Here is a 26,889-nt window from a genome sequence, read left to right on the forward strand (position 1 = left end):
TCTTAGATGGGTTATAAAATCAGGCTGCCAGTTTTTTAAATTTGATTTAATTTAATTCTTCTTTTTCCCACAGTGACTTGAAAAGAAATGCACTTGAAAATTACAGAAATCATTAAAACGCTGAACACAAATATGATTTTGGCATTGATGCGGCACATATTTAACAAATGACAATTAGTATCATCGTAGCAAAGAGGCTAATTCAAACATTCTGGATTGTGCAGGAAGTGCAGGAAGATGAAAAAAGGAATGCCGATGACTAACTACTCTCTGTTTCTCTCCGTGGAGGAGTTGCGTCAGTACCTGTCGGGTTTGGCCGAGCAGTGCAGCGGCGTCCCGGGGGCGGACGGCCCCCTGGTGGTCATTCTGGACAACCTGCACCACGTCAGCTCGCTGGGAGAGATCTTCAACGGCGTCTTCAACTGCAACTACCAGAACTGGTCAGTTTTCACACACACACACACTTATCGGTCGTGCTTACGTTTTAGATTATATTTAGATGTTCATGATCATGGTGTGTTTCTGTCATCTCAGCCCCTACATCATCGGCACCATGAGCCAAGCCACGTCATCGGCCCCCAACCTGCAGCTCCACCACAACTTCAGGTAAACGGCTGCTGACGTCTGAACGCGTTGAAGGGTCGACACGGTCGGGGGGGGGGGGAGCTGGGGGGAGGGCGTTCACGTGGCTGATAATGCACAGTCCCGACATACGTGTCCTTCTTCGGAATCAGGTGGGTGCTGTGCGCCAACCACGTGGAGCCGGTGAAAGGCTTCCTCGGCCGCTACCTGAGGAGGAAGCTGATCGAGACGGAGATCGGCAGCCGGACGCGCAGCGCGGAGCTGGTGAGGATCATCGACTGGATCCCGCGGGTCTGGCACCACCTCAACCGCTTCCTGGAGACGCACAGCTCCTCCGACGTCACCATCGGTAAAGACTTTCGCCCTTTAAAAGAACGCGAACGGCGTGCGCGGGAAGCGATCGGTGTCTTACGTCTCCCCCCCCCCTCCCGCTCTGTGGCGTGCAGGTCCTCGCCTCTTCTTGTCCTGTCCCATGGACGTGGAGGGATCCAGGGTTTGGTTCACTGACCTGTGGAACTACTCCATCATCCCCTACATGCTGGAGGCCGTGCGGGAGGGACTGCAGGTAACGCATGCACGCCATTTGCATTTTCGTGTCAAGGATCGGAAACTGATGGGCCGATTATGCTCTGGAAGGATTGCGTTTTTCATTTCAGATCCGGGGCGTTTATGATGCTTTTAGCTGTAGGAATGAATTGATGTAGAGACATGATTGGACATCCTGAGGTGACATTCAAAGGATCCAGCTGATGTAGAAGTGTAATGAGCCAGAACGGCCGGGGTTGTATTCATCAAAGTGAATTGCATTCAATCTGCATGTGATTAGCATCTGATTTAATTAGGCAGCAGTTTATTAGCAGAATGCAGCTTGCAGTGGAGCTCGGTTCAGAGGAGAAATATCCGTGTGTTCAGCTCAGAAGACATTTCGACATTTCGATGCCTTTATTCAGTCAAATTACGTTCTGTGTTCCTCCGTAGCTGTACGGCCGCAGGGCGGCGTGGGAGGATCCCGCTGCCTGGGTTATTGACACCTACCCGTGGTCGGCCACGTCCACTCCGGCCGACTGGCCGCCGCTGCTGCAGCTCCGCCCCGAGGACGTGGGCTTCGATGGCTACTCGGCCCCGAGGGAAGGAGTCCGGAAAGAGCCCCCACAGAGCGACAGCGACGCAGACCCACTGGTGAGCAAAACCACGCCTGGTAGCAGATTTAACTTGGAAGGGGTGGTGGTGCACAGACAGGTGGAATAGTTTGATGAATTTAAACTTAATTGTCAACACACCGCCTGTACAAACATTTTCTTAGATGCAGTTCATGAGAAATTACGATATTGTAGCGGTGTAGTCAGAACTCGAAGGTCCACTAACAGGCCTCTTAGCTAAAGAGAATATATTTTATTGAGAAAAATAATAACAAGTCTGAACAAGCCACGCCTCTTCTTACACCTTCATTTGAAAAGGTTTTAAATACAATTAAGCAACAATAACAACTACAAAAATGAATCCAGAGCCAAATCCAAGAAATGCGTTTTCACATTGATTCCGGTGACAGATGAACATGCTGATGCGCCTGAAGGAGGCGGCGACGTCATCGAGCCCGCAGAGCTACGACAGCGACTCCAACAGCAACGGTCACCACGACGACCTGCTGGACACTTCGCTGGAGTCGACCTTGTGACGTCACACTGGGGGGGGGGGGGGGGTGTGGTTTTCGGAGGAGCGTTTTGGGAGAACTGTGGGAATATCCTCCCCAGGGTCAAATGTCGCGACACAAAATCCAGCCACCTTAATTTGGGTGCAGGTAACCCAAATATTTAAAAAGCCAGAGAGAAAAAAAAAGGTTTCTACTGCACTGCGCTGTTTATTTTTTATTCTTTTTTTTTTTTATTTTCACCGCTGTGGCCAGTGGCTCCTCTGAGCCGGACTTCTACTCCAGACAGACAGAATAAAAGCACACCGCCATCATTCCCGTCCTCGGCACGTCGTCCTTTTCGACCCCCCCCTCCCAGCCCCCGCAAGCCCCCCGGCTGCGGTGGGCCCGAGCCGCCTGCAGGTGGCGGCAGAGACGCCGCGTCTCCTGAGCATCAGTGAGCCGGACCTGCGAGCCGCTGGGAACCCGATGCTGCTTCTGCTCGGAGGGACGAGCGGCACAGCAGCCCCCCCCGCTCTTCTTCCTCCTCTGTTGCTAAAAGCCGCTTTTTGTGGGAGGCGCAGGAATAAATCGAGGTGCAAAGTGAATGTTGAGTGCCAATGCACAGCCTTTCAATCCCTCTAAAAACTTCTCCGAGGGATTGTTCATTAATACATCCCAAGCTCATGTAACCAATGTGAATCAACAGAAGGTTCTGGAGAGCACAAATTAAAAAAGCTCCAATCAGATACACATCTTAGTGATTTAGAGTCAAAACCTTGGATGCAAACAGAGGAGAACGGGTGTTAATAAATGCAAATCATTAATATAAACGTGAGAAGAAGTTGGTCAACATTGTGGCCCCATTGTATGAGCACCAGGACAATTTGAAAGTCCAAATGTTCTCGGCATCAGATGGCACCTCAGTGGTTACATCCTGTCTGAGAAAGTGTTGTTCTACCAACAGTCCCTCGAGAGGATACTAGTAACATGTTGCAAATATAACAAACACTGCTGTAAACAATGACACTAAACATCTAAGACCTATTTTCTAAAAACAAGACAAATGAAGGAGAAAATCTAGTTGACTAAATCCCAGTTTCAGTAGGAAAAGGCACTCAGCGGAGGAATAAACATTCACCGTGGCTTGATTTATCCGTTGAACTTCACCGCGTTGGTCATAACTTCCTTTGCCTTCCGTGTCGCAACTTTTATGTGTGACTTCACACTTTTGACTACTTCACCGTCCTTGTAGATCTCCATGCGCATCGGCCCCAACCGGCTGCTGTGGCACAAATGTCTTTGGTGCTGGACTGAATTCAAACAATGCCTTACTCTTTTCTAACAGACTTTGTGCATTAGCAGATTTTTTTTGTTTTTTTTCTATTTTGTCTAAATGGCTGTAACGTAAAACAGGGCTCCGAGTCGACCCTCTCCTCGAAGCACGAGAAGCGGTACTTTGGCTTTCAAATGGAGGCGAATGCATGCGTAACCCAGTGCTGTGACGGTGGCGTAAAGATTGGGACCACTGGCTGGAAATGAATAAATATATAAATATATATATATTGATGTGTTTTTGGTGCTCGAAATGCAAACGTTTTGCAGGTTGACTTGCGTGAGGGAGGTTGAAGACGATGTGTTTGATGTCATACCTCATCCCCATCCTCTCACTGTGCTTTCGTCACGCTCATAATTCTGTTTTATGTGATTTGTGATGAAAAAAAAAAAACTGTCCTATCAAACATGTTCAACTAATTAAGTGAAAACTAGTGTATATGCTGCTTTGTTCATAGTGATATAATGAATCGAGAGGTTAAAATTATAAAGGTACTTTGGTGGTTTGAATGATATCGTAAAACAGTTTGACTTTATTTCTGTGGCTTGAAATGTAAAGAATATCGTACTTTTTGTTGTCTTTGAACCTCGGGCGCCGTGTCATCCGGCTTTCGGCGTTTTTACTCACAGATCCTATGCAACATTCATCCTGACCTCCGACCGGGAGGTTTCAGCGCAGCCGAAGCTTCCAGCTCGTTGGCACTCCTCAGACCCTTTGTGCGCTTTGTGCACGTGTCTGCGTGGATGTTTCGAGGGGCTCCTGCTGCGGTGCCTGCGAGCACAAAAAGGGACAGATCCTCACTTTGTGTCCGGTAACGTCTGCTCTAAGAGGTGCGGATGTTGTGAAAGCATTTTGACCAGTCTGTCGGTTTATTACTCACAAACTCAATGAATGTTAAGCCTTCTTTGTACATTTTTTTTATGTAACATGACCCTGTAAATAGTTAATTATCTGACAGCATTTTGATGACTTTTTCTAGCTGATTTGTTACAGTACTTGAAAAGGAGTATTTTGTGTACGGTCTCTTTACATCAGGGGCAGATTGATGCAGTTCGTCATCACGGCTCTGTCAAGGACTGACTGTACTAGTCTTAAGTTATTGTGATTCAATAAAATTTCTGATTATTTATCATTGAATTTTGTCAAAAGGTTCCTGGAAAAAAAAAAAAAACTTGACTTGGAAATGTTTACAATTAAAAGCCATGAAGTCAAGGTGGAGAATAATCAATAATAATAATAATAATGTGAGCAGGCCGATCAACATGCAGTCATACAGCCGGGCCTGTGGGAGCATTTTGGGGGCAAAGTGTTTTGACACTTCATCAAACCGCTTATGTAAGTATGTTGCTAAAATTAATCAATTGCATGTGATGTCAAAAAATTCATACAAAAAGATATCGTATGTTTTAACAAGTCATGGTAGGAAAAAACCAATGAAGAAGTTGTGGTTTATGTCATAACAAAGTCAAAAGCTGCAGTGTGCAAGAAATAAAGTCATTAAAATGTTAAATTAAAGCAGAGTATAATAATCATAAGAAATCATAACATAGTATGTCTTTAAACTGTCATGAAAAGGTCAGATTATTTCACATCAGAAAAGTGAGTGACATAAAAAGTGACAAAGTCAATAGTAAATCATGCACAATTCATTAAAATGGTCATAAAAAAGTCATAATATTTCGTTTCATTCCAAGTTAATTTTAACAAATCAAAGCACAGTCAAATATCCTGAAAATGTATAGTATGAAGAATACGGGAAGAGTTCCATCCTTTGGTTTGCTTTTGGCGAAAATGAATTTATTTCAGAACAGTGCTGGCTTTTTCATTTACTAACTGAAAGCAGCTTTTCCTGCTGTCATTGCTATTTAATGTAATGTTGCCTCCCTACAGCGCCCTAAAGAGGCGTCATCACCGCCCCCCCCCCCCCCCCCCCAAAATCTCCACTGAGCCGCTGCCCCGACGTCCTGTGATCCTGGGGCTGAGAGGCCCCCGGTCCGGCACAGTTGCAGTGCGCCGCAGCCGCCTGCAGAGGGCGACACCTGCTCTCGTCTCTGGAGCATCAGCGGGCCGGAACCAGCAGCCTCGAGCAGCGCCACGCTGGACGGCTCCGTGCTCTTCTTCCTCCTCCTGCAGCACCGCTGCAACTAATAAGTAATATAAATATAAAAAGGTAAAAAGGCAGGTGAATGTTAACTCCTACGGCGAGCCACACGTATAATAATAATATACATAATAATCCACAGAGAGATCATCAATTACATGCCAAAACCTTCTACGATGTTTCACTCAAATCAACATAAAACTATATTTCTGTAACATTTATATTCACATTCATTTTGAAATAATAGATGACGTCTGTGTCAACGCCTCGAAAGAAACAAAAAAACGTGTCAACAAGGATTGTGTTGAGATTTATTGATTAATAAGCTTGTCTGGCGGTTACAAAATAATGAAAAGTTCAAAAATGATAAGATGCCCTTGATAGAACATTTTTAGAATTGTTAACACACTATGTTGATGTAAATTAATACTTTTCATCGGGGTCGTCAGAGGGGAAACTTTTGTTCTACCAAAAGGGGCTGAAATTAAACATAAAATAATGTGGCTTTGTTCTAACTTGCATTAAAAAAATCCACCTTCAGGCAGTGTGAACAAACTACTCACTTTAATAATGAAAATGCAACTGCAATTCTAAATACACTCATTAAGTCGTTATGTAACGTTCATTGGGTGAAAATGTGTTTATTTTAACAAAATTACATTTTATTCTACTTTGTAGGTAAATATAATCTGAGGTTAAATTGGGCTGAATGGGGATTTAAGATGGGTTGACTCTACTTAAAATGTATAGAACATTATACTTTTGATTCTGAATCAAGAATCCAGATTATTTATTCATTGTATCGACAACAACAAACAAACAAACGCATTTGACGTGGAATTGTTTACAATTTTATTTGGTATTGTACAAAAAGTGTGGAATAAACATATATACAGCACATAATACAACATACTTATTAAAGAAATTCATATAAATTATTAACGAAATAGCTACATTCTTTGCAATAAACAACTCTATTCAAGGTAAAAGAAAGTCAATAGTCTTGGCATAAAATTTCCATACAAAATTGTACAAAATACTGTACAATTGAACAAAGCTGTGCAAAACAGCAAAGTGTATCCCAGAAGCAGATGTTGTACAGTGCGCATTCGCTGATGAAGCAACAAATTTGAGAATTTTTATGGGGTTGGCAGCTTCTTTTCAAATCTGCTCACAGTCTCATATGAAAACAAAACGCGGGTTATATTCTCTCTATGTGTGCTTATTTTTTTTTCTTCATTTTAAAATAAATTAAGATACGTGTATTTCTTCTTCGTCTGACTCTGAGAAGTCCGAGTGCTTACTGGAAAGAGACGGAGAGGAGACGACGGACTCCGCGCGCATTCTCTGTCTCCGAAACTCTTCCTCTTCCTCTTCCTCCTCGGCCGAGGACTTCTTGCCCACGTCGCTGAGGTCCGGGTGCGGGTTGGCTTTGGTGGGCAGCGTCTGCTCCCGGCAGCCACCGGATGAAAGCAGTTCGCGTTCCTTGGAGTTCCTCCACTTCATCCTTCGGTTCTGGAACCAGATTTTCACCTGAAGACACCGCGGAGGGAGAAAAACAAGAAAAAAAAGTGAGTGAAAAAAAAAGGTTCCGGGTCAAGTGCTTGCGGAATGTGCAACAGCGTTTTTTTTACGCACAAATTACGCACGACATATTTCACGTTTGAATCCCTTTGGAGGCTTTTACCTGTGAGTCTTTGAGGCCCAGTTTGGAGGCGAGCTTCTTCCTGTCGGGCTTGCTGATGTATTTCTGTTTCTGGAACATTTTCTCCAGGGCTTTGCGCTGCACATCGGAGAACACCGCCCTCCTCAGCATCCCTCTCCGGGGTTTCCCTCTGGCGGCCAGGGGCCAAGAAAAGGTCCCGGGAATGGGGACAACGGATGAAGACGCTACAAAAAAACAAACAAAGAGACGAAATTGGTATTTGTAAGCTTGGTTTTTCTTTGCCAGATAAAAAAAAAATCTGTTCGTGAGGACGGATTTAGCCCAAAACGACCGTGCAGCCACAAATGAACAACCACGGGGATGTCGAATATTCGACTGTTGTATCTAAACACAAAACCTCTCAGACATCTATATGCATGCAATGATTTCCCTTTAAACCCGTACTTCTAAACCGGTTATTATTGGAAGGGTTCTCCCCTTTGGAACTGTGCGATACGTCTCCGTTTGGAGTGAAATGGCACGAGGTGACTAATTAGCACATTGGCCGGTCCCCAACCGCATTGGTATGGTAAAGAGGTAGCATATCCTTTAAGGAACCCTGTGAGGGCGGATAGAGGAGTTAATAAACCGTGAACGGTAATTGTGTAGTAATGAACTAACGCAGAAAAGACTCTGGACAGGCGGTGAAGGCCATATATTATCGCAACAAAAGGAGATTTACACTTTCAAACTAAACACAACTGCATACCAGAATACTGATGCCCGGGGGGGGGGGGGGGTGGAGGGGAGGGGGGCGGAATAGTGGAAGGGGAATGGCGCTTCTCTCCCCCCCCCCCTCCTTCTTCTTGCCTTCAAATCATTTTCATTAAATGAACACGAAAAGCTTTTCAGGACGCTGGAGTTGTTTTGTTGAGGCTTTCGGCTGAGCCCATGAAAAGACTCCATCTCCATTATGATTTGTGTGAATGAAACCACGGACTAGCGACTTTATAGACTTTTCTAAGAGATTATTCTTTATCTCAACTCGTTGATTGGTCCGCGTGGAGAATACACGTTTAGGGCAGAGAGAGAGAGAGAGAGAGAGAGAGTCAGTGGTAACCTATCCTATGGACCGAGCGGCACGCCGCGACCAGCCTTCCAGCTGCGACACGTTGGATGCAGTAGACTTTTTTTTTTTTTTTTTTAATGAGAAAATCTCTTTACTTCGCGAGAGCCTTTTCCCGCGAGTGTTCTGCTGACTGGTCCCCCTCGCAGGAGCCGCCCTGCGGCCGCCGAAGAATCGGGAACAACGACGCGCTATGTGGTCTTGTGAGAATATTGAAAACTCTCAATAGCGCCTAATAGGGAAATTAGTGCATGACTGGTTGACGCCTTTGCACCCCCCTCCCCCCCCAAACACCCCAGCACCCCCCCCCCCCTCCTCCTCCTGGTAAAAGTCACTCTCCGGGGGTGTGTGGGTGGTTCGCCCGGTGGGAGCTGACCAAATTGGTCACGGTGCTGAGGGCTTTGTTGCCCGCCTCGGCGGCCCGGTGGCCCCCCGGACTCTGTGGGAAAACCCGGGGCCAGAAAAATGCCAAAACGCCCCCCAATGGGAAGCAAGGGGGGGGACTATAACTCGCCACCCCGCCTCAAATTTAGAGCGTGACGATTTGGGATAATTGGTTAATTAGGGGTGGGTGTGTGCGCCCGGGCGGGGGCCACAGCTCCCCTTTAATAAGACAGTGATTTCTTCTTTTCCGGGAAAAAAACACGCAGCGAGGGTGTCTTACATTTAGAAGCAATTAGTTCGGACATACTTGTAAAGGCAAAATAGGAAAAGTTGCGCCTACCTGGTAAGTAAGGAGTCCTGAATATGGGGTGAAAGGTCCCGTCAAAGTAAGGGATGGGGAAGGTCTTGGAGTGCAGGCTGTGGAAAGTGGGGTGTGATGACGCTGTGGAACAATAACAATCACGAGTTAATCATTCCCCCAAAACGAGAAGGAATCGTTTCTGAGAAACCACGTCATCTCAAAGGGTTCGGTAGGAACACTCCTGTACTCACCGGTCTTTGGTGACGGTGCGAGGATGGCGCTCACGCCAAACTTGAGAAAAGTTGGGTCCTTGCCGCTCGACACCGACATCTTCGGCGAGCACGACTCGCGCGTCAGCGCGGTGGTGGCCATCGCGCGCTCGGCGGGCGCGCCGCCGCTGAAGGACAAGGTGGTGGTGGCCGTCGGCAGCGAGGCGCACGCTGAAGGCACAGTCCGGTTAATGTAGGCGGCGGGCCGGCTTATCCGCAGCAGGTCCTCCACTAGAAAGCTGGAGTGGGTCTGGAAGCCGGACTGTGGGTGGGTGTGGTGGAACGGCAGAGCAGCGGCGGGCCGGTACAGCCCCGGGTAGAAGGCGGGAGGCGCGAGGACGCTGGGGATCATCATGGTCCCGGATGAGAAGAAGAAGAAGAAGAAAAAAAATCAGTGTGAAAATCGGAGATACTCCTTGTGTCGAGCTGGGAGAGAATCAGTCGTGTGAATGGCTGCTAAAACTCCTCTGGTTTCCCAACTATGGTAAGAGGAGTTTTATAGTGGCCTGCCCCCCCCAACCCCTCACACCCCCCCCCGCAGGCCCTCCGCTCAGCGCTGACAGCCACAACAATGGAGCTCAACAAAGTTCTCCACATGGGTCGCTTTCATGCCGCATCCCCCGGCCCGCTGATTGGCCGAAGGACGCAATTTATGATTGCATTAGACCTCATAAGCAAGCAACGCACAATATCCCCACCACAAAGGAGCCCCCAGTCATCAATTTTCCATGTTGACCACTTTCCTTTCAGTGTGTTTTGTTTGGCGGAGGCAAGCGGCCTAATTAAAGAGCAATCTTGGAGATTCAGCCATTGTACACGGGGACTTTTAATGAGCACTTCAATAATAGACGCGTTATTCGTTGTGTTTTTCTGTTATGCAGATTATAAAAAATATGTATAGCCCACTCGTTAAAATGTAAAAGTATTTTTTTACTCTATTTTCATCAGTACAGAAATACAGAAATATACATACACGCTGTTAAAAGTAGGCTTTAAGCTATGTAATAGTATTGATATGAAATTGAATGTGGGCGAACATTCACACAAGTTGCGACCCTGCGCAAAATGTAAATCAGTTTTAGGGTTTCATGGGATTCTCAACACTCAATCTGGCCCTCGTCATGGAATAATGTCTTAAACGGATTTCTGCTATCAAAACGCTTTAACAGATGTGTTAAATATCACTCTTTTCAGGCGCGCGGATCCGCAGCTCAGTGCGCACACACGGGGAAGTGTGCGGCCCGAGCGGCGCGCTCCTGATCCTGTTAACCATGAACTAACTGTCGCCGTCAGCTGCGGAGGAGGCGCCCCTCGGCCTTTCTCCTCTGCCCTCTCTACGCTTTAAAAAAAAAAAAAAAAAGCCCAGAGGAATAAAAAAAAAAAAAAAAAAGGGGGCTTTATTTCTAAAGACGGTTTTGTTCTGCTATTTTAACCGGCTGAATAAAAGTGCATCTGTGATTTGATTTAAAACGCATTCATATGAGCGGACACTGAGACCGTATAAAACTCTTATTAAAGCGACTTGGAGCCTGATCGTCGTGTTCTGTCAGCTTTAGCCCCTGAAAACCCGTTAAAGCAAAGCAATCAGGCGAAAACGCGCCTCACAGCCAAAGAGGAAGAAGAAACGGCTAATTGTTATCAGCCTGAAACCTAATTAAATAAGAAGTGGAATAAAACTAATCTGGAAAAGATTTTTATTCTAAATACAGGTGGTCCAAAAAAAAAAGTTGTAGATCATATTTTAAGTATTTTACATTTAGTTATGTGTGCCTTTTATCGTTATTTAAAATCACGTCCACAAGCATTCAAATACATTTTTCACTTTTTTCACTTAACTAAAGAAGGCAGGAATATTTGTGTTCAGTCAGTATTGTCGACACGTCATATTAATCAATGATAAAGTATATACTATTTTATGTTCGCCAATGTGAGACTGAAAACGTGTTTTAATACCAGTCATAAACAAATAAAATAAAAAATAATAATATCTACTTTCTAATAATATCTAAAAGTGTTTTTAAGCTGAACGTTCTCTTAATACAAAGAACAATTTCGGACACAAATCGTCCCGCTTTGGGGGAACCAGCCGCTCCGTTCGCATCATTTGGGATCAGCTCAACAACAAAAAAAAGAAGACAAGTGGTTCGACACCAACCTATAACTGAAACAGGCCACGATCCGATAATTAAAAGGGAACGCCTCCGTGAAATGATCCTTTAGAGGGGAGTCAGCGCTTATCAGAGGTGCGCCTGCTCCATGAGCGCAGGACGCGCAAAACGGGCGTGAACGCGCCGCCGCGCCCGCGCAGCCCGACACCTCCGCCAAGAAACAAGGACCTTCAAAGCTTCTTTTTTTTTTTTTTTTTTTCCATGAGCCCGTATTCCTTTACTCGGCTGCCCGAAATCCTCCTTTTGTGATCGGTAAGCAGATGGTTAGCAGGAAGCATGGGCTGCTTCGGCTGACCGAGACTAATTTCTACGAGCTTTGCAAGCTTGCCACGTCCCCGCTCCTTTACCAGGCCGAGTAAAAACAGCTGGCTGCGGCTGAATTAAGGCCATTAAAAGCACATCTCTGAAATATTAGCACTAACAACAGCGCCCCGCCCCCCCTCCCACCCCACCCCACCCCACTCATGTCCCATCACTCTATCATAGGGTTGCACTTCCCTGCATTTAAAATGGTCATTATAAGGTCCAGTATACATTTAGCATAATTAACAGTCATGTTTTCAAATATTCATATACGTTTATGTTCATTTATGGTGGGCTGATTCCCCTTCAGGGATTACCTTCCGATGTTTATCACTTGTCCTTATTTCCCTGCAGGGGGGATTAGTCGTATAGCCTATAATATTCCTACAGGGATTACCAGTAGACGCCTGACAATAAAACGTATTATTCCTAAATGAATTCACGTTTTTTCCAGATATTTCCAGATGTACCTGTAGCCCGTACAGTCTGATCCGACAGTGTAAATTACGCGAATATTATGGGATTGCTTTGCTTTTCTTCCGGACACGGTCATGCCAGTTTACCAAACAGACGAATTTAACCATTGTCTCTCTCTCTTTGCCTCGTTAAGTGAGTGAGGGGCTGAGTAAATATGTTACCCATGCATGAGAGGCTCTTTATGGGCCGTCCCATTGTACCGCGGGTCCGACAGGTGGTTAACTGTTTATTATTCGCTCATTATTTATCGGTGACGTGGACGCGCCGGGGAACAGGGAACTCCCCCGTCCTTTCACGTGTAACCGGCGAGGAACAGATTGCGCCGACTGGTCGCAGGCATCACGTGACACCGGTCACCAGTCCATCAGGGTTTTGGTAAAGTGGACGATTTATTTCACTCGACACATCCATCCTGACAGATTTAGCCATTTTCTGTTGCACCTCATGCTTGCATAACACAAATGGATGTTTTTGTTGTGATATCATTTGAAAGAGCAATGCCATTTAGGATTATGGCATGTCATTTACGTTTAAGTGTAAAGTCTTGATACAGCAACAGATGACGTGGGTCAACTTTGTAAATTATATCAGTGTAAATTGAATCAATGCTGTGTACTTGTTTTTTTATCTTTTGAAAGCTATGCACGCATAATCATTGTAAAATAAGACAATAAGATTCTAAATTCCTATTTTTTGATACTTGCAGTTGCAACTAAAATGTGAAATGTTACCAGCATCATAGTTTTTTGCTTTCACTAAAGCCCCCTCTCCTTGCACACTTATTTTCCAGACTGGGGTCCATTGGGCCTTAAAATGTCACAGTTCCTCCTGTGAATCCTGGCTCCTGCCATGTGACGTTAACCAAACATCTATTTCAGAGGATTCAGTTTGTGACCGGGCTTCACCTCAGCACAGGCTCCCACTCGGGGTGTTTTGGCCGCGGCTTCACCTCAACTCTGCCGGGTGGGGTGTGGGGTGGTGTGGGGGGGGGGGGGGGGGGGGGGGGCACTGAAGGCTCCTGCAGCATCTGGCCCCCAAAAGCTCTGCTCAACACTGAGCGAATTAGCAATGCCACAAGATTCCGAGGAGCAGTGACAAGCATTAAATTGATATTAAATTTGTATTAAACATGGGCCCCCCCTCCCTCTTCCCGAAATGGACTGGAGCCACATCAGAGCACAAAGCGGTCTGTGTGAACTCTGGCTGCACCTGTTCCCTCTTACTTGGCCCTGGGAGTTCAACTTCTTAGTTTCCCCCCCCCCCCCCCCCCCCCCCGGGGCTCTTTGGTCCGTTTCACCCCACACTGAATTCTTTCACTCGGTGCTTTTGTCATCCCCTTTTGATCTCATCTCACCCTCGCACGTTTACAACTCATGGAGTCACGCCATTATGCGTTTCACATTTACATTTTCATTAACTGTCCAAACCGCCGCGACACAAGTTCCACTCTCAACCCGGAGAGGAAAGTTTCAGGGAAGAAATGCTCTCTCTGGGACACTTTTCCTCCCCCTTTTTTTTTTTTTTTTGCTGTTCATTTCATTAGTTGTCAGTATGGATGTCGAGTGGTGTCCTAATCCTCTTAAAGCGCATGTTGGTACAGTTTGCATATCATTTTCTCCTCTCGGAGAAAGGCCACAACCCTCTCCATTCACAGGGATTCCCTGTCCTCTTTCAGTGCAGCAACAACCCACAGCATTAGCATAATCTGACAACCAACACCATTGTCTGTGACCTTGTATGCAAAGTTAATTGCTGATTAATACCAGACAACACACAGGGGTGCAGAGGAAACACAGTAGTCCCCTAAATCCTTGTTTTAGAAAGAGCAGGCCGGCAGGTGGAACATCCTTCACCGGCTCATTATGCTTTACCTGAAATCATTAGAGTTCATTTCAAGTTTAAATATTTTATCATTTAATTACTGACTAAAAGCAATCTGGTGCTCAAAAATGCCCCGGAAACGGGTATGAGAAGTATAGTTCTGGTTTATTTTAACATATATCTGATAAGATATTGTATTAAATCCACACAAACACACACACACAAAAACACCCCCACACACACACACACACACACACACACACACACACACACACACACACACACACACACACACACACACACACACTGCTACCCACACAGACTCACACACACTCCCTCAAAAGTGTATACAATTGGTCACGCCGGCTCAGTGTTAATCAATTGCAAATATATCTCTCTGCAAGTTTAATCTCATCTCTACATTAGTTTCACGGACGCGGGGGCGATTTACCCCCCCCCACCCACGGCCCCAACCCCCTTCCAACCCTCCACCCTCCCACCCCCCCACCCCGGCACCTGGCACTCTTTTTTTTCGTGGTATAGCGTCATGTAAACACCCCGCTGCCCCCGAACGGGTGCCCCGAGCGTCCCGAGGACCCCGAGCGTCACCGCGCCGCCCATCCCCCCCCCCCCCGGAGAAGAAGGCCAGGGCTGTGTGGTTGTCAACACCGGTTTGGCTTAGGGGTCCCGTCGGGGCGCCGGCGGCGACTCTCCCGGGTCAGGCCCGACCCGAAACACTTGTTTGATACAGATATAGCCGGCTGATATCTGCTCATTATGGAGGGAACAGGCACTAGACAGGGTTAGGAAGGCCGCCACATGCAGCTGCCTGATGCCGTCTTTGTGCTCCGCTCAGCCGCCAACCACATGCTTGAGATGGGGTTTTTTTTTCTTCCTTTAACTAATAAAATGCTTGATTTTAAGTCCATAAGCAATTGTTATCCATCTAGTTTTTGTTATGCAATGGGAGCGACGCATTCTTAAAAAGGTGCAGTTAAAAAAAGCTTTCCGAGCCTTCCAAGAAAGTTTCCAACTTGCTCCTTGAGGACTTTTGGCCGGGAGGTTCGTTGTTTACTGGGCCTGGAAGCTTGCAGAAGTGTGTGTGTGTGTGTGTGTGTGTGTGTAGGAGGGGTAGCAGTGCAGAGCAGTTGAAGAAGAACAAGGTATGAATGGGGAGAGAAGGGGCTTGGGTGGAGGAGGGGATGCTTGACGGACTTCACTGCCTGTTGGCCCTGCAGCATTGATGCCGTGTTGGCCATATAATCGGATTGCCCGTGGGTGAAAGTGAGCCCGGGTGCTTATGTCAGTTTGCGTCTCGTCAAGCTGAATAATACGCATGGCCAGGGAGTGAAGCGGACGCTTGCCATTGAGGGCTCTCAGTACTTGTGGCTAAGCATTTCTAAAAGAGAGAAAAAGCCTCATTGGATTCATATATAATTCTCACTCAAGCGTTTTGATGCATTTGCATAACAGGAGGAAACCCGTGATCTTTTCAGTGCTGCTGCGGCTCCTGCTGCACAAGTGTGTGTGTGTGTGTGTGTGTGTGTTTGCATGCTCACTGTGTGTGTGTGTTTGAAAGGGCCCTAGTTGAGCCCCGCATAAACAAGGCTGGACACAGTTCTTGCACTTGGCCTCTCATGATTAATCGAAGATCAACAACAAAACGACAAAACACTTTGCTTTTTTTTTTCGCTTGTCGTCTTCCGCGTGGAGCGGGAAGAAGAAAGAGAGCGAGAGAGCTCAGTGTTTATGTTGTCGTGGACCAACGTGACCAAAGAAATCGACGGCCCGGCATTCAGGTCTGCGGACTTCATTTGACGAGTTTCAAGGCAAGTCGATAGTTGTTCTTTCCCCCCGACGTTGCATTTCGAACCCGATGTTCTTTTGCCACCTGAGCTGAGGCTGCTGTGGAATTTTGCTTAAAATGAATGAAAATGACGGAAAAGCCCTTTAAAACTTCGTACAGCGGATGCGTGTCAATGAATCCTTTAAAACCACAAGCAGCATTCCCTTCACCTACAGTCAGAAACTATTGAGACTCATTGTCTCCTTCCTACGGCGCATTTAATTTGAAATTAAACAGTAAAGACAATACATGCACATGTCACATCAAATTAAGACCATTATGGCCTTTTATACGGAGGGTCATATTTTACAACAATTCAACAGGACACTGATCCCAAACACATGAGTAATGGTTTAATTTTGAAATGTTCTGGACTGTCCAAGTAAATCGACTGACCTCAATCAAACTCCTCCCAAACCAACAAAGTAGGTCAGTTGTCTTCTAATGTTTACTATCTATTCCCTTTTCTTTGACATTTTTGAGTTATATTTCTCATTTTTTTCCTTTCTTCTTCTAAGATTAGTGGTGGAAAATATAATTAAATACCTGCTTTGGCCTTTTGTACCGCATTTTGTCTGTGGCTATCTCTCCAAATTTCCCGGCTGCAGGATATTGATGACGTTGGAACCGAAAAAAGAAGCTTATTAAGAGGCAAAAAAAAATCTGGTTCGACACTAAATGTGTCATATTAATTCATATTTCCTGAAATTGAGGGAATCACATGTGAGGTAGAACCAATTTCAACCCTGTTCTTATGTCGAGCTGAAAAAACAATCTGTTTCTTCTCTCTCTTATTCAATTGCAAGTTAACGTTGGGTTTTAGATGGATTTAGAAAAGAGTCACTTCCACATTAGGCTCTGGCAGCTCATCATTGCCGTCACCCATTAAAACAAATCAATATATCTCACAGCGGGTGTCAAAAACAGAGACATTTTACCTGCATATAGCATATCGTCGGTTATGGGGAAGGTAAATTGAACACGTGTTGATAAAGCCGTGACGGCAGCCGCGTGGATCCACATGTCGCCGCGTGAGGTGGCAGCTCGGCTGGCTGCCAGCTGCCAGCTGCCGGCAGCCGGCCGAGCCGCGGCAGCTCTCTTCAACCAGGATGTGGACCATCAGCCGGTCCATTTACCCCGTTGAAGCTCTGTGAGGCATGGTGATCGTCGGGGCTGGTCGGGGTCTTTGGTCATGCGGACAGCAGTAATGTGGTTTGACTTTCCACACATGGGGGACCCCCCCCCCCAGGTCTGATTCCTGCGTCGCAAAGTCACACATAGCCATTTGGAGCCGTTGGCCTGTGTTGGTTTGCAGTCCCAGTGTGGCCTGTAATTGATCCCATCATTGCATTATGGGGGCTCTAATAGGCCCCTAGGTGAGGTGACCCCCGACTCCACTGGGTCTTTGACTCCCCCCTTTCTGCTTGTCAGCTCTGCAAACCATCACTCGTCCATCCCTTTCACCATCTCCTGCAGTCCATCTCCCCCCCTTTCTTCTCCCCAACGCCTCCTCGCGCCTCAGGTTCAGCCGCCATGTTGAGCTCTGAGCCGTTTCAGCTTACCGAGCGAAAAATAACAGTTTCATTTAGATCAGAGACACGCAGGGGAGGAAGGAATACTTTCATCTTAATTCTTTTGTTAAACCAGCCGAGCAAACACATAAAGGAGCACCCGGATTGATTTTGGCCTCTCGAGGACAAACTCACGACCAGGATGTGGGGTTATGCCGGTGCACCAGAAGCCACATGAAAGGCGTATCTCCAAAAGATAAAAGCAGAATATTGTAGTAGAATAGTAGAAACTGTTATCTTCTTCTACTCTTTCAATGGTCCTCCACTCGTGGCCGTTCAAAACTGAATTGAGGTCCATCACAGAGTACTTTGTGTATTATCTTTAGCTGGAGAGTCTTCCTGGGGACCTCTTGTACTTGTACAAAAGCCGAATAGGGCGGGCCGGGGGAAGGGTCACCTATTGCGGTGTGACCTCTGCTCCGCGGGGCCAAATGATAAGACACTTAAGGTCAAGGGGAGCACAATGGCCCGAGAGGGAGTCCACTCCAAAGACAACCAGCCGAGCAGGAATTTGAAACTTTCACTTGGTTTCAGAAAATTGTTTGAGGTAAAGCTTGGCGAGGAGAAGTCATCCTTTCATTTGCTCAGATATGCGCCGGATTAAGGGTGGAAGGAGCTAAACCTGCTCTTAAGAAAGCTCGCCAATGGTTCAGGGAATATGGAAGGAGTGGAAACTCTGTGACCCCATTGTCTTCTCCGCCACACACGGAGACAGAGCTTTGGTTCCAGTTGTTTCACTTCACAGTTTTCATGGGACAGTGTGCCATTCCAGCTATTATTCATTGACCATGCTGCTCTTTAAGCGGTTTCCCATCTTTTTTTTCTTCTTTTCCCTACGGTGTCTACGGCGTGATAGATCTCTGCAGCCTTTTCTCATAGTGCAATACAGTGGGACAAGCGGAGACTAATTGATCAACGGAGAAGCAAATCTCGGGGTCACAGTTGCGGAGTCCAACCCCATTAGCTTTATGACGTGTGTCCAACCGGTGTTGCCTGGCCAGGTTTCAGACAATCCCCGAGATTCCATGCAGATGGATGGGAAGACAGAGCCCGCGTTTGTTCAACTAAAAATGTTTATATGGGGTGTTTTGCGGCCGGTGAAGAATGGTCCGAGCGCGCCATGAGATGACAAACGGAGCGATCCCAGGCCTAATGAAAAATTCAGAGAATAATGACACATATGTTCCAATTTTACACCCATTCATTGAAATAGGACAATATTTCAAGGATTAGAGACAACAGGCCCGTGATAGGCCTGTCTCCTGAGTCCAGGGATCATGGCTGTATTCACATGCAAAGAGACTAGAGGCACACACACACACACACACACTTAAACAAAAACACACTTATCCAACATTTTCCCTCCTCTTTCATGCGAAAATGCTTTTTTAATGACGAAAATGCCCCTGGAGATCAGCTGTTTCTCGCCAAAAAGTTGCCAACGATAATGCCGTCAATGGCACGCAAAAAAACCTAATTATTAAAAGCACCATTAATTAATCCGCTATTGCAACATCTGACAAAGAGAGTAGAATGACAAGTGCATGAGAGCAAGAGACAGTTGGCAAGGGTTGCCAATTGAGAAAGCTCCATTCAGCCTCCCCGAGGTCCTTCATACTCACAGTGGAGATGACAAAGAGCACCAGTTAATTAGCAAGAAGTAGCATCTCAAGGAGGACTGGGAAGAAAACCTCCATTCACTCTCTCTGCTCACCTCTCCCTTATGAGAAAGACTGAAGGGTTGGACGGAGGGGGGGCGAGCGGCGAGCAGGCTAAGCTCAGACTGAGAGCCGCCCGCCCGGCCCGGCCCGCATGGGGGGGGGGGGGGGGGCTGCTTTGCTTGATTTAATTTGGACAGTCATCCCTTTAATTTGCAAGGTCATTGTATCTAACGGGGGAGTTTCTATTGAGGCGGGCGAACAAGTGAAGGCCTCGGATTGCAAGTCAACGATGCCTCCCTTCTGTCCGCTGGATGAGACGCGGCGCAGGAGAGAGGATGAGAGGAGAACGATGGAGTGGAGAGGAGAGGGTGGGTGGGGGGGGGGGGGGAGGATTTGGTGAGAGGATGAAGTTTTAATTAAGGCACTTCTCTGTTTCCAAGCAGACTATTTAAGCCATAGTTCCTCACAAGTGCAGGAGACGATTGAATGAGAAGTGAGGGAGAGCGCTGGAGGGTCGGCTATATTAGATCTATTGTTGAAGAAGATTCTGAAGTGCCTCCATGTGTCATTAAAAAGAAAATAACAGATGGAGAAAAAAAACCTGCATGGTATCAGTCGGCCTATTTTTCCCTTCAATAAAAAAAAACTGAATACAATCTGTACCTTCCATTTAGAATATCCACTATTACACCAGTTTCATCTATTTTGCTGTGAAACCCGGAAATGGCGCAAAGGCCCAGAGGAATTAGCATTTGCCATCGGACCAAAAGCAGAAGGGCGACAGCTTGCAAATAAATCTGTGATGAAGGGGAACCTGTTTGGTTTAAATGCCGTTATTGTTTCACTTGTTTAAACGGAGGCCTGATCAGAGCCAGAGCTCCCAGAGGCCTCCGGTCTGAGGTGCAGACAAAGGTGGGCCTGCCTGTGCTGAGGTCCCAGAGGACCGAGGAATATGCAAAGCCCTGCATATCCACACTGAGGCTGAATTTGAATGGCTTAAACCAGGCTGCACCATAAGGAGGCAACATTCAGTTCCCCTTGCCACTTGGCTTTACATATAAAGGTCAGAAAATGTAAATGCATTACAGTGAGTGGGAAGTGGGAGGGGTTTAAGAATGGAAATGCGAGTATGTGTGGTGACGCTGCCGGTAATTAACGGTGAGACAAAAAATACAAATGAACGAACAACTGTGAAACCGTGGACTTTGGAATGAACCTCCACGTGTCGCCCAAGAGAAAAGAGGAGAGTTAAAAAAAAGGAGGAGAGCCGAGTTCGCCGCCTGTGACGGACGGTGTCAATCAGAGCGCTGTGTGGAGAAGCCTTACCGCCCCAGGTCTTTGAGGGCGCATCGACCCTCTGTTCATCTCCACTGCACGGTGGAGGACACACACATTGGACCTGAGCTGCATCCGTACTCATCTAAACTGTCAGTAAAGCAACAACCAAGTCGTCTGCTCCCTCTTTTATGTCCTCCATCGTCGCTGGGAGCGTTTTTTTTGCTCAGACAGGAATTACACCATATAAATATGGTCCTTCTGCATTACGTGTTGAAGGATTTTTGCCATTGGGTATATACAAAAAAAAAAGCAAAGCAACAGTAAATGCAAAACAATGCTAACTTTCAAGTGACAAGGCCCTCTAGGGGTGGCAGGGATTCAAGAGGAGCAAAGGAATAAGTCCAGTGACGTTGCTGTAGAACCACAAGTTCAGGTGGATGAATGAAAAAGACCCTGAGATCCGTGTTTACTTCCTGTTTCGGACCTGCAGCGGACCTTTAGTGCATGGTAATTACTGTCACAATGACGACAGAGTAAATTCTCTCTTTAAAGGAAGTTATCCTGCCATTATGCCCTAAAATCCAAATAAACCAGATAAAACATTGTCTTGTCAATCGTTTGGTATCTAAAAAGTCTCCAGAGATTTATTTCCTGTCTTAACTCATCATCGGTCAGAACGAATTAGCCAGTTCATCCTATTCCATCAATGAGTGTCGGATGGATTCTTTCTGCAGCCAGGAAACTGCTGACAGGAGCCCCGAGTGTGCTGATCCGGGGCCCCATACACACGGAGGCTAAGGGTTAGCTCGCCCTGGAGAACATCTCCGTTTCCAGCATCTCTCACGTGCCGTCGGGAATGAAGACAATTGATGGAGGGCCGCACTTGTGTTTCCTGCCACCACTCAAAACCGGGCTGCTCGACTTTAAAGGCCTTTGAGGAGTGTGCTGCATCAGATGTGAATCTTTCATTGGTTTAAGTAACCGTGCATCGGCTTTTTCTTTCTTGTCTACTTTCCAAAAATATCTAATTTGGGGTTATTGATGCTTCCTGTAAAGTTTTAAATAGCATTCAGAGGTCAATTAATCCTAATGGTGTTTTGATTCGTCATGAATATCCTAATAGCAGCGTTGTGCCTACAATGGTCAATATGGAAATGTTGACTGTCCATTTTGTGAGGCATGAACATTTGGGAGCTTGAAAAGGTTGAGAGAAAGGCAAAGACTTTTTCTTTTTCTCTTTCTGGAGAAGTGTGGAAGACCTTTGGTAGGAAGGGGTGTGTGTGTGGGGGGCGCGGGTAGGGGAGGAGGGGGGGGGGCTTGTGCACAAATCCCCAGGAAATTCAAAGTGAGAGAGTGGAGGGGGAGGATCTGCCAGAGGAGGAGGGTGGAGGGTGATGTATGGAAGCGTAAGAGTAAGAGTTTATTCACTGGTGTCTGAGGGAGCCTTTCAGAGCCACTGAGTGAGTCTCTATAGCGGGGCAATCAACCATAGGACTAGGAGGCTTTATCTCTAAAATACAACCCCACCTCCACCACCCCCCCGCTCCACCCTTCATGCACGCACGTACACACACACACACACACACACACACTCTCTCTCTCCCACACACACTCACTGGTACCTGTGAGAGCCTCTCATGTGCGGCTAAGGGTGCCATTGAGGGAGACAGCAGGGAGAATGGTCCGTGAGGGACAAACAATCCTGAGGAGTCTATCATTTTGTGTGGTGTTGTCTTAGGGCCTGAATGGAGCCAGTGTGACCTGCCCACATCCACCACCACCGCCGCCGCCTCCTCCTCCTCCTCCTCCTCATCCCCCCTCCACCACCACCACCCAGCATCCTGATGCATCAGATGCTCTTTCACAAACAAAGCGACTATCGCCTCCAGCCAGGGTTCTCGGTCGTACGCGACCAAAACAGATCACTAATCCTGTTTATTTATTTTAACTGAAAGATATTCAGATTACGTTCTTTTGGCCTTGGATCCTGTTCAGAATCCCTATTTTTGTTTGTGTGAGTGGGGGGGTGGGGTGCGGAAGGGGAAGAGGGGTGGTGGAAGGATCGGTATAGGATAAGGATGCAAAGGTGTCAAAGTGCGACACTGGAGCAAATTTAGAATCATAAAACATCTCTGATTTCACTTTTTGGAGATTTTTATCATGAAACATGACATGATGTGAATCTGTGAGTCGCTCTTCAGTTGAAATAATTGAAATAATGGCGTGAATATCATTTTGGTCGACAGCTGTTGTGTTTGTGGTTGATAATATTGAGTTTCTACACAAACAAATAAGTGCAACAGGCTCCTGAATCAGATCTCATAGGCTTGCTCTTAACTATTATCTACCATTTAGATGCTATTGGCAGTAAAACACTGGATTATATGATTTAAATTTTTATATTACTGAAAATATACTTTTTTGCAACATTTCAGGTCTTTAGAGGATGAACTGATTTTGGATCCATACTACCAGACATTTGTTACTGGTTTTTTTTACATTTTAAAGGGGAAATAAAAGGAACATTCAGAATCATATCAGGAATTGGACGTTTCTTAAGGCGTGGTCAAGGCAAATTTGTATGTTGTAAGGGAAATATGTTTGCTATGATAACTTTTTCTAAACTGACTCAGCTGTATTTGCAGTAGCACGCCAACACCATCATGTCTACGTTTGCCTACATACTACTGGATAAAGTATATGCACTCCATGTAGCTAAGGTGAAAGGTCATCACACCGGCGCTGGGTGTTGCTCAATCGGCTGTCGTGCGAGTCACCTTGAAACCCCTCTGACTTCTCAAAGAACACAACTTACACGAGGTTGCATTTTTAACGCCCCCAAAATTTCCAGAACATTTTCGTCGGAGTTGACACTCCTCCATCGGGCGCCGCGCCGTGTGGGAAAGACGAGAGAACCATGACTCATCCAGACATATGGTCCCCCCCCCCCGATTCCCTCTGACTGATCTGTCTGCAGCATCTGTTGGCGAGTGGCCCACAACTGACAGACACTGTGACCAACAGCATTGTGTAGATGTGTGTGTTAGTGTAAATGACACCATGGGAGGGGGGGGGGGGGAGGCAAGCCAGGGTTGAGTTAAAAAGGGGTACAGGGAGGGAACGGGGCTGGTGGCCGACGGGGGTAAAGTGGGGTGTACGAGGGCACCAGGAGGGGCGTAAAGAGAAAGGCAGAGAATACAGTCATTACCCACCCAGGGCTATTCCTCTCTGGCCCATTAGCTCCTGGCGGCCGTGACCAATCGGGTTTTGTCGCTCCTAGCAGGGTCATCCAGTGGTGGTCTGGGGCCCTTTTTCTATAACGGACGCTCACTCAGCCGTCCTCACACAAAACCTTTAAGAGGGAAAGAAATCCTCTCCGTGACTCCCTCTCTCTCCCTCTCCCTCCCTCTCTTTCTCTCTCTCTCTCTCTCTCTCTCCTCTCTCCCTCTCCGTTTAAAAAGACCCAGTCAGGCAAGAAAGAGAAAGAGTGAAAAGTGATCATGAAAAGAGATTTGTGTTGCGATGTGAGGCGCGCAGGGGAAGTGATCGTTTAGGCACACGCGGGGGGGGGGGGGGGGGGGGTGAAGAGACGCCGTGGCGCGCCGAGGCTTGTTAACCCTCTTGACTCGTACGCCCGGGAACCAGGTTTGAATTGTTTCCTCCGTTGCCTCGAGGTCTGAGGAGCATTTTCAAAGTGGAAAAGCGGGGGGGAAATCTGGATAGGCCGCAGCCGACCTTCCATCCAGCGGGTGCCTTGAACTCGGGTGGCTGAAACGGGGGAAAAGACGTGCATTTCTGCATTTGATCTCGACAGAAACAGGTGTGTGAGAGAGGTGACAAAGGCTTTAAAGAATCCGAGGACCAAACATTGACTTTACCAGATTCCCCCCTAAACGGACTAAAGCTCGGTCTTCCGTGCAGGATTTTCCACCATAATGTCATTCGAAACTTTCCAAGATCCAGCCCATCGAGGGATTTTAACATTCCTCTGGCAGCTCAAAGGCACTCGTCTTCATCCTTTGGCTCAGAAACGCACATTTCAGAGACTCAGTGTTTCCATGCAGGGATTTGTACCGTAACAACACAAACGATTGTGTGCACACATATGCATATTCTGTCTAGTTGGGTATGTATGTGTGTGTGTGTGTGTGTGTGTGTGTGTGGGGGGGGGGGGGTTTTGTCCAGTCCGAAGCGGAATAAAAGGCCAGTTAGCCACCTAGCGGGCTACTAATTCTCCATGTCAAATACAATGGCTGCAATTATATGGTAATCAGTGTTGGTGGCTCATACCTTTCTGCTGCTTTCTGTGAGTGTGTGTCTGGCCAAGCTGCTCCTCAGGGAGACGGTTAGTCACGGCTTATTATTGACCCATTAGACACCCGTCCCAGCGGCAGAAAGAAACCCGTCGGGCTCACGGGCCGCGCTGCATTCACTGAACAACAACAACGAGAGGGAGACCCAGGACGAAGTTAATCATTTTGTTATCTATGGGCAAAGCGAATGAACTCATCTGGGCCAAACGGTGACTCCGGATTGTTATCTTTAAAGAGCCGTGCCGGTGGGTTTGCAAGTTTTACATAGTTGCTAACCGTAGCTTAACCTTTCCAGACATCTGTATATTTATTAACTAGACATGAAAATAAAATAGACACTTGAACTTGTGCAAACCTTGAAAGTCAACGTCAAGTCTTTAATTCATTAAAACCTTTCAACCTAAAATTCAGGTTCAGTCCATGTTTACTAGTCCAATTGTTCCAAGTGTAAATGAAAAGTAAAGGAAAAAATGTTGCTTGGAAATTATTATGAATAGAAATTGTTTTTTTTTGTGCTTGGTTTTTTTAACCTCAATTACTGGATTTTGTGGGGATTAAAAACGTTCTGTGAATCTTCCGATTTAAAAAAATAGAACCTGTAACCTTTAAATAATAAGATATTTGTGTCATCCACCAAGTTTTAGAAGTCTGCTAAATTTATTTTCGTACAGAAAAGCCGTAAAACCCAAGAGCACGACGATGGGGTTCATTCCTCAGGCGTGGTCCAGAGGTTCGATACACAAAACTGGTATAAGGCAAAGGTACAAAAGGGTGAAGCAAAGACAAATCCCCCCCCCCCAAAAAAATAGAGTTGTAGACGCTACAAAGCGAACTGGCAACAAACAACAAGTACACGAGGGGGAGGGTGAGTGGGAGAGACGCAGGTGGGGCAGGTGGCATCTGGAGCAAGAGGGAGACGTGCTCATTGTCAAAGTAAAACAGGAAAAACTGAGGTAAGTAATAAGAAGTGCACAGTTGCCTGTAGGAAAAGAAAGGCTGTGAGAAACGTGAAACGCTAACTATGCTGTCCGTAAGGAGCCAGAGTTTTTTGTGTTAAAAGGGTCTTTGTTTGAGTTACGGTTTACACTTGAGAGCGAAGCGTTTATCCCGAGTAAGAACTAGATTATCATGCGGAGCACATTCGTAACACGGCGCAGGCCCTGTGAAGACATTCTCTTTCTAAACGCGCCCTCTCTTTGTCGCCTCCTCTCTTTGCCACGTAATCGACAAATGTGTTGTTTTGATATAATCCCCCAGATCTGTCAACTCTGAAGCTTGCCCTCTGGTCCCCCCCCCCCACCCCCTCGCCCCCATCCCTCTGCCGACTACCCCCCCGCCATCCCCGCACACCCACACGGACCCCTCTGCCACCTCCTCTCCGGTCCCCACCCCTACAAAGCAAAGCCCTCTTTGTTAACCTAATGTGCTTTTACCAGTTGCTTTCTGCCAGGGAGACATCTGCTGTGTGCAACCAGTCAATATTGTGAGGACAGTTCAAAGCGGCCAGTTCATTATCTGTGTCAGCTTAACAACCCAAAGGTAGCGGTCTAAGGGACACAGGGAGGAGGAGGAGGAGGAGGGGGGAGAAGGAGGGAGGAGAGGGATGGGTGGTGGGGGGGGCACAATGTGTGAGGATACAATGGACTCCTCATTAACCAGTGATTTATCATGATACGATGCCCGGTTCAACCTTTGCTCCCCCCCCCCCCCCCTCCCCGCCCCCAGCCCCCCCTCACACCACCCCCTGTCCGCACACACACACACACACACAAACCTCCAGGAAAAAAATATCTTATTGTGGAAAAAAGAAGGGAAGACTGTGAAAATGGAGTTGAAAGTGCAATGATATAGTTAGTAGATGTCAAATGAAAAAGAAGTCCATCCTTGGCTGACGTGTGTCCTTGAGTGTGTGTGTGAGAGTGAAGGTCTGTGACACACACACACACACACACTTCTGGACTCTCAGTGGTGAGACTAATAAAAGAAAAAAAATAAGCTCGTGTCTTTCTCTAATTGTGACTTTATCTGCTTTGATTCCATCATGCTCAAGAGCAGTGTTTTGACCCCCTCGGATCACCGG

At 46.7% G+C, this 26,889-nt stretch overlaps 2 protein-coding genes across 5 annotated transcripts in view; one reads left to right on the forward strand and one right to left on the reverse strand.

The window, feature by feature from the left end:
* The window catches only part of nav2a (neuron navigator 2a), a 118,267-nt gene extending 113,592 nt beyond the window's left edge, over nucleotides 1-4,675 (forward strand). For all 4 annotated transcript variants that reach the window (XM_062561860.1, XM_037456956.2, XM_037456958.2 and 1 more), the window contains 6 exons: nucleotides 289-440; nucleotides 535-606; nucleotides 735-931; nucleotides 1,029-1,147; nucleotides 1,561-1,761; nucleotides 2,132-4,675. In XM_062561860.1, the coding sequence (XP_062417844.1) occupies nucleotides 289-440; nucleotides 535-606; nucleotides 735-931; nucleotides 1,029-1,147; nucleotides 1,561-1,761; nucleotides 2,132-2,257 (867 nt within the window). In that variant the 3' untranslated portion in view covers nucleotides 2,258-4,675. The remainder of the gene's footprint in view (nucleotides 1-288; nucleotides 441-534; nucleotides 607-734; nucleotides 932-1,028; nucleotides 1,148-1,560; nucleotides 1,762-2,131) is intronic.
* A 1,833-nt stretch (nucleotides 4,676-6,508) lies between these two features.
* dbx1a (developing brain homeobox 1a) lies at nucleotides 6,509-9,828 on the reverse strand. The gene is made up of 4 exons (XM_037490585.2): nucleotides 9,354-9,828; nucleotides 9,142-9,243; nucleotides 7,334-7,536; nucleotides 6,509-7,179 (listed from the first exon to the last, which is right to left on the reverse strand). The coding sequence occupies exons 1-4, from the start codon at nucleotides 9,724-9,726 to the stop codon at nucleotides 6,898-6,900; spliced, it is 960 nt and encodes a 319-aa protein (XP_037346482.1). The 5' UTR covers nucleotides 9,727-9,828; the 3' UTR covers nucleotides 6,509-6,897.
* Nucleotides 9,829-26,889: the final 17,061 nt, after the last annotated feature.

This window comes from Pungitius pungitius, chromosome 4 (genome assembly GCF_949316345.1).
Source record: "Pungitius pungitius chromosome 4, fPunPun2.1, whole genome shotgun sequence".
Lineage (NCBI taxonomy): Eukaryota > Metazoa > Chordata > Actinopteri > Perciformes > Gasterosteidae > Pungitius > Pungitius pungitius.